This window comes from Spinacia oleracea, chromosome 3 (assembly GCF_020520425.1).
Source record: "Spinacia oleracea cultivar Varoflay chromosome 3, BTI_SOV_V1, whole genome shotgun sequence".
Lineage (NCBI taxonomy): Eukaryota > Viridiplantae > Streptophyta > Magnoliopsida > Caryophyllales > Amaranthaceae > Spinacia > Spinacia oleracea.
Window position 1 is genome coordinate 123,491,964 of NC_079489.1, and position 8,240 is coordinate 123,500,203.

At 37.8% G+C, this 8,240-nt stretch overlaps 1 protein-coding gene across 3 annotated transcripts; it reads right to left on the reverse strand.

Annotated features, from left to right (window-relative positions):
• Nucleotides 1–2,706: 2,706 nt before the first annotated feature.
• On the reverse strand, nt 2,707–8,039 carry LOC110781102 (uncharacterized). Of its 3 annotated transcripts, none has more exons than XM_021985353.2 (2): nt 6,693–8,039; nt 2,707–3,157 (listed from the first exon to the last, which is right to left on the reverse strand). In XM_021985353.2, the coding sequence occupies exon 1, from the start codon at nt 7,862–7,864 to the stop codon at nt 6,722–6,724; it is 1,143 nt and encodes a 380-aa protein (XP_021841045.1). In that variant the 5' UTR covers nt 7,865–8,039; the 3' UTR covers nt 2,707–3,157; nt 6,693–6,721. The 3 variants fall into 3 exon arrangements, with proteins under 3 accessions (XP_021841045.1, XP_021841050.1, XP_021841054.1); XM_021985358.2 differs by lacking the exon at nt 2,707–3,157 and adding an exon at nt 4,696–4,992; XM_021985362.2 differs by lacking the exon at nt 2,707–3,157 and adding an exon at nt 4,696–5,001.
• Between the last annotated feature and the right edge of the window lie 201 nt (nt 8,040–8,240).

An 8,240-nucleotide genomic window follows, 5' to 3' on the forward strand; every position in this document is an offset into this window, starting at 1 on the left:
CTAGGCCCTTATTTATAGAGGTTTGGAAAGGGAATTGGAATCCTAGTAGGATACGATTTAATTAAACTTAGAATCCTACAAGGACTCTAATTAATTAAATAATCCTAATAGGAATAGGAATTTAATCACACACCAAATCCTAATAGATTTAGGAATTGTGCATGGACACAAACACACACGCACGGAGCCACGAGGGCGCCCGCACGCGTGCGCTCGGCCCACGCAGCCCACGCTGGGCAGCCTTGCCTTGGCGCGCTGGGCTGCCTTGCGGTGGGCCTGGCGCTGCCTTGGGCTGGGCGTTGGCGCGCGTCTTTGCTTGCTGGGCGATGGCCTGGCTTCGTGCTGGGCCTTCGTCCGGCAGGCCTCGTCCGATGCTTATTCGTACGATAGGCTTCCGATTAAATTCCCGGTTCCGGAATTCATTTCCGATACGAACAATATTTAATATTTCCGATTCCGGAATTAATTTCCGTTTCGAACAAATATTTAATATTTCCGTTTCCGGAACTATTTTCCGATTCCGATAATATTTCCGATTCTGACAATATTTCCGTTTCCAGCAATATTTCCGATAATATTTTCCGATACGTACCATGTTTCCGTTTCCGGCAACATCTACGACTTGGATAATATTTATATTTCCGATACGATCCATATTTCCGTTTCCGGCAATATCATCGTTTCCGGAGTATTCATTTTCTTGCTTGTGACGATATTAGCTCCCACTGAAACCAAGATCCGTCGATTCCGAATATCCGTAGATAGAGTATTTAATTCCATTAAATACTTGATCCATTTACGTACTATTTGTGTGACCCTACGGGTTCAGTCAAGAGTAAGCTGTGGATTAATATCATTAATTCCACTTGAACTGAAGCGGCCTCTAGCTAGACATTCAGCTCACTTGATCTTACTGAATTATTAACTTGTTAATTAATACTGAACCGCATTTATTAGACTTAACATTGAATGCATACTTGGACCAAGGGCATTATTTCCTTCAGGTTGAACTTAAATATTCTTAATGTTCGCGGAACACCTGCGGTGAATGTGAAGGGGTGGCCTCCTTCTATGAGTGATGGGATATCTCTCTAGAGCGTTCACTAAGAGTCCCAAGATGAGTGGCCGTGTTCTTATCGAGGAATTGCTCAAGCTTCTATGGCGAGGTATGTGTTGTCGGGTAACTTTAATAATCTAGGAGTTCAATCATTTGGACACTTTCTAGACCGTTAAACACCCCACTCCACTATGTGTTAGTTCAAACCTTTGGATACTAACATTTAAGTACTTAGCCTACATTTTACTGCTCAGACTCTCTTAACCTTATTCAATTTTTGCATTAGTGGGGGATCGTTAATGATAATGCAAAGTATTTTCTTCGTAGACTATAATTATGCGAAGGAATCAGTTTGAACCACAGTTGCACCGTGGCAAATATCACTTTGCCACAACCAACCCGCGGAGCATGCTGATTGTTGATTAATTATTGCTACAAATTGTAATTGCCTCCTTGCTTTTCAATTACTAAAGCCACGTGACCTAGTGCTTGTGAAGTTGTGGGTTTCCAAATATATTAAAACCTTTCCAACATGTTGTGGCCCACCTAATCCTATCTTCTTTTGGAGATTGTGAGTTTATGTTTGCTGGGCTTCCCTCAAATATGAAGTGCCGAGTGTATATATTATTTCGAAAAGAAATAATTTTTCGGTACACACAAAAAACACAATATACCAAAAACACAAATCCTAAACCCAATTAGAGATGTGAGCAGTTCTTGAGCAGTTTCACCTTCTGAGTTCGGGTGCACGAATTTAGAGGAGGATTGTGTTAACCTTGGGGGCGTTCGTCACTTGAGAGCCTGTACCGATAGTGGCGAAATTCGCTTCTACGTCAGTGGCTTTCATACCACGACACAATCATTGTAATCCGGAGATTATCAATCAAGTAAAGTTATTAAATTTCTCTTATTTATTTGATTTCAATAGCCTTTATTTCTCACAGTCCTCACGTGGAAGATGGGTAATTTCATGTGGTGGCACATCAAAATATACCTTCCTCTCCTCAAAAACGATCCCTAAACTGACGAATTTGTCCACCACCTTATTACCATCACGATACAATGTAAATTACGAAAATTGCAACCAAATAAACTGATTAACCTACGACAATTTAAAATATGGTAGCATTCACCCCTTTATAATCTACATTTCGAAAGACCTCGATACAAACATTCCCACTTATAGTGTCTAGTTGTACTTGTTTTATAGTTGTAGTGTGTGTTTTGATATAAGGAGTAATGTAATTTGCAGTTTATACTGTCTCTGTTTCACAATACAACAATTTTTTTTGCACGTATTTCAAAACATTTTTCTGGACATTAATATCTCAAATTGCGTATAAGTAAAAAATTATAAAAAGTTATATTTGAAATTCTCGCGTTGATACGAATTTGACAAAATCTCACTTGACTGTATTTTTGCTAGATCCTACTACAACGCATCTTATACACTATGTTTTTCTATTGGTTGTATAAGGCATATTTATGGTCTTTCACTCTCATTTTTTAGTGGTTTGATGATATGTCAACAAATTAATTGTGTTGTTTTAATAAGAAAAACAAGTGGGGACCATGTTATTTAGGGAGTGGGAGGTGGGGTGTAGATATATTATTTAATTAGATGGGTGGGTTGATAAGTTACTAAAAATGACAGTGTATCTCTTAAATAAATACGTCCGGAAAAGACAAGTGTATCCCTTAAATAAATACAGAGGGAGTACAAGATAATCTTGTATACTACGTGTACACTAAATGTACATGTAGCGTTTTCCGTTTTTGCTTACATAATGGTAAAAGAAAGATTGTAAAAATTAATTATAGTGCTCAAATAAAAAAATAATACACGTGTTGCAAAACAGAGTCAATTGTATAATTGTTTTTCGTCGATTGAAGCCTTTGAACAAAAGAAGAAAAAAAACCACCAACATTTGCGAATTGAAATGGATGATTGGGACAGTGAAATGAACGAGATCGATGTTGAAAAGGGCCCAAGCTTTCGTTTGACAGTGTGGCGTAGTCTCCGCCTCTCCGGCTCTCCGCCCTCCGTACCAACTTTTGACCAGACCCATTTTGAATTTATCATTCAAGGGGATAAGCATTCTGTAATTTGACAATCTATATATTATTTCATATGGTGTTTAAACAATTAATCAATCTTATCTTATTGACCCTTATCTTATTGAAACTTATATAGTATTACTTTATGTAATATTTACCTCACTTTATGTTATCTTATGTTATCTTATTGACCATGAATTTATTTTATTTTATCTTATGTTATCTTATTGACTATGAATTTATCTTATTTTATCTTATGTTATCTTATTGACCATGAACTTATCTTATCTTATTAGACCTAAAATAAATGAAAATAAGGTGAAAAGAACACAGCCTTACTAAATGTATAATAATAATACATCATCCCTTCCAATTTAATACCACATCAAAATGTACTCCCTACTCGTATACACTTTTACGTTTTATGAGGAGAATATGGAGAGAAAGGGATGGGAACCGTTCTCTAAAAATTCTTAGGTGAACCCAAGAAATTTTTATGGAGAAATGACAAATCCAAGGAATAATTTCACTTCTTCCAAGGAAATCAACTTTAAAAAAATGTGGATTTCTTTGGAAGAAGTAAAATTTTCCTTGGATTTATCACTTCCCTTTTTATGTGCATAGGTGGTCCGTGGTCGCTCTCATATTTTTTTTCCTCACATAATATGCACATGAAAATGGAAATATAAAAGGATGTACTTTAGGGTAAATTTATACCTCACATTCACTCTCAATCTTCGGACTCTGTCACATCAGCTTTTCATTAACATTTTTATTATCCAGACTCACACAAGACCATCTCTATTTTTACACATTATCCTCAGACTCTAGTTGAGTCGACTCAACAGAGTCGACTCAGACTCAACTAAACTCCCATAAAAAGATAATTAAAAAGGATAAAGTATGATGATGTGGTATAATTTGATTTGGTTAGAGAAAAAAATGGAGTCTTAAGTAAGTCTTGAATTTTCAAACTCACTTCAAGACTTGTTATATCCCTTTACCACATATCCCAAGGCTTAGACTCGAGACTCACCTTAAGACTTGAGATAAATCCTGAGAGTTTTTGCCACATCAGCTTTCCACTAATTTTTACGTACCTATCTTTTCATTATTCAGACTTACACAAGACTCTCTCTATTTTTACACATTATCCGCAGACTCGCCTCAGACTCAATTAAACTCCTAAAAACAGATAATTAAATAGGATAAAGTAGGATGATGTGGCATAATTCAATTTGATTAGAAAAAGTTGAGTCTTAAATGAGTCTTGAATTTTCAAACACACTTCAAGACTTGTTGTAGGTTTTTACCACATTATCCTAAGATTCTAGTTTAAGACTCTCTTCAAGACTAGGGATAAACTCACCCTTAAGGGCTCGTTCGATATCACTACGAGTTTCCAGTTTTTGTTTTTTTCCTTTGAAAGTCATATGATTCAATATATGATTCTAATTGAATCATAAACAAAAAGTAGTCATATCCATAATAATCATGTTGATTTTGAAAACTGACCATATAAAACTGAAAACTACTTTTGTAGTTTTTCAAATTTTAATTTTAGTTATATAAACAGGAAATTGAAAATAAAAAACAATATTAGATGTGTTGTTCTCTTGTTTGGATAAAGGTATGGGGGAAAGAAGGGTGGGGAAAGATTTGGTATCCAAGCAAAGTGAATCGCAAATGGACATGGAAAGACAAATTTTGACAGTCCGGTATGGTGAGAAAACACAAAGCCACTTTGTACACCACCCGCGAATTGGCAACTTAACCGGTCCACATAGAATTTTTCCGACCCAGCCAACTCTAAAACCGGCTCAATACACCTGGTCCGGCCTACTGGCAACCTATAGCTTGCCTTGGTCCTCAGCTATCTGTAGACTCTAGAAACAAACTAACAATCAAGACATAATCATATCACATTATACTTTATACCCAAGTAAAAAAAAGTGGACAACTTTTGTTTTAAAGCTCAGCTGGTAGTTTGGTCCTACAACTTTCAAGACCCTTTTCTAAATAGGTGGTCAAAGACCCAAGTTCAAATCAAGTGGGATCACATTGTATCAGAGGTACCACTAATTCAGTATCATCAACTAATGGATGGGCGGGGCGTTATTACAGGCAACAGCCAGTTGCGATACAGCAGTACAGTACATGATCACTTGCATTCAGCAAAGAAAACAGAGTAAGAATGAATTAATGTTTAAGAACACCCTTCCATGAGAAAAGAATGTTGCATGACTTGCAATATACACGCCCTCTCTACCAATAACATACATAAATGATTCAATTGACTAACACAGAGAAGGGAAAAGAATGATCAGACCCGGTAGACCTTCGCATATGCTGATTGTCTTCTTCCACAATCCAGAGAACAGTCATCAATAATATCCAAATAAGTTCTTAGCAGTAACAAAGAAATCACAAGACTACACGGTTGGTGATCAAATGGTAGATTTCAAAGTGATCTCAAGAAAACCAGGCAGCAGGAAACAAATTTCAAAGTGATCTCATGAAAACCAGACAGCAGAAAACAAATTTCAAAGTGAATCAAATGATAATCTAATATCAATAATATTTTAACATATCATTCCAGCAAAGCAGAAGGGTTTCACTGAGGTTGGAGGCCCAATTGCTAATTAACAAGTGTGGACTTAATGGGGAAGCTTTGAGGCTTTGACCAGCTCTAGAGGGCACAAACATGTTACATGGACAACAAGGGTAGGTTATTGGATGTTGGATAACAACAAGTTAATGATAAGATGAGGTCTTATGTTTGGAGGAAGCAGGAGCACTCAAGAAAAAGGATGACTATCATACTTCAACAATCCTCCCCTTTCTTTCACTCTCTTGATCATCAGTTTCTAAACTTAATTATTATACAACTTAAGTATACACCAGACAGCTTAAATTAATGTTTCCAGTGTACCTAGCTGGTATTTGACCTAAGCGGCATTCTATGAGCTAGTCATTTCGAACAAGTTTCTGACCAAGTTTTCTGATCTCCAACTCTCCGGTCTTGGGTGATGGGTGTGATCTCATACTCATTGTTTTTCGCTCATTTGATTAACAATTTTAGGACCCTTTTCTACTAATTTAACTTAATGGCATTACTGAAAGAACTACAAATCTACAATAGACCATTATGCTCACAATAACTCACTGACACACAAAGTCTCACATCTGCTTGTCATGTAACCAAAAGCATGATTCAGTTCTATTCACGTTCTCATCAAGACATTGAACAGAAGTTCCACAAATAAAACTTATATTAGCATACAGGAAACTGCAATCGTAATAAGACTAGTTAACACAGGAAATTTACACTATTTAGCTTGAAACAGACAGTAGTTCACGAAGTCTAATTGCATTACTCTGTCACCAAAACGGGCAATCAACTACACATAACCTTCTATGATTTCATCTTAACACAAAAGTAAGCTCCTGCCATCTACAAGACAGTCATTTCACCCAAAATATTTCTTGACTGTCATTCCCTAAACCAAGTTCTACAATGTTTAAGCATATCTACATTAGCTATTTTCAACGATGAAGCATACCAAAAAAAACTGACCTGCACCCTGGTTACTCATCCTCTATCCATCAGAGTGCACTATCAGGCCCAAACTCAACAAAAATCTCCCCATTTTCCTCGAAAAACGCCACATCTTCAGATTCAAAACCACTTCCACCCCCACCAACATCACCATGATCACCCTCCAAACCATTCTCCTCATCTTCCCCTGCATTCGCATCATAATCGCCACCTTCACTGCTCCTCCTACTACTCATCAACTTCCTGGCATTCCGCGCCACTGATTTTCGCTTCATCCCTGTACCAGCCTTACCCACATTGCTCCCAAAAATCTCCCCTTCTTCATCATTCTCGGACTCTTCGCTCTCATCCGCAATCTCGATAAAATTAGTACAATCAACATAAATATCAGGATTGTTATCAGAATCAATACCATCCAGTCTACCAGCAAGAGTCTTCCCAATCCTTCTCATAGGAAACATCCCCACAATAGGAGACCATGAATCAAACTTCCCACTTTTCTCTCCCCCAATCCCATCTCCAGGAGCAAACCCTAAAGGAAAATACCCAAAACAACTAAAATAACGCCCTTTATCCAACTCCATTTTAGGGAGAGAATTCAAAGCAACTGCATGAAAACACCTTCTGCAAGTCTGATTCTGACACCTCAAACAACAACCTTCATAAACCCTAGGATATTGATACATATAGAAACAGTAAGGGCAAAAGGTCCAAAAGGTAGTACCCTTACCCACATCTTCATCACCCAGCTTGGAGTCAAACTGGGCTTTTTTGGTGGGGTCAGAGAGACAATCATAGGCTTTCCATACCAAATTAAGCGCTTCCTTAGCCATAGAACATTTCTCCTCAATGGGGTCAAGGAGAGAGAGAAGGTGCTTGAATTGAGCGCGAATTAGGACAAAATCACTGCAAAAGGCGTCGATTTGAAGGATAGAGTAGAAATTAGTTGGGGAAGAGAGGATATTGGAGATGGCGAGGATTTGGGAAGCATGCCGAGAGTTGGATTGAGAATTTGGGTCATTGGGTTGTTGGGATTCAAGAGCATATTGACGGCTAAGTGAGAAATTGCGAAGACGAAGGTGGGTTCTTGCGATTTGCAGAAGTTGGGTTGGTGATAAACTTGCTTCTTCTTCTTCCTCCTCCAGTTGTTGTTGATGGGGTGATGATGAAGCTTTTGTTTGAGTGTTCATGGTGGTTTTGGGGGTTGATGAGAGAGAAAGAGAAGGAGAGGAGGAGTTTGTGGGTACTCTGGGTAGTGGTGGACGAAAAGAGACGGTCTTCTCTCAGTCAATGCCAAACGACGACGGAGGCAAATGTAGTGACTATGAGAGGGAGACCGGAGACGTGTTGGACTGTTGGGTCGTGGGTAACTGTATTTTTTTACTCGTAAGGTTTTTACTGTAGTAAATTTAAAACCCTAAGAAGGTAGAAATGGACTTTTGTTAATGACTAACTAATTTACCAACTAGTCCGTATTACGTAGTATGAAGTTGAACTTAATTGATTTGGAGTATGTTTATGCCATTAATTCGTATTCCTCGTTTTCAAGGTTGATTATCACTTCTT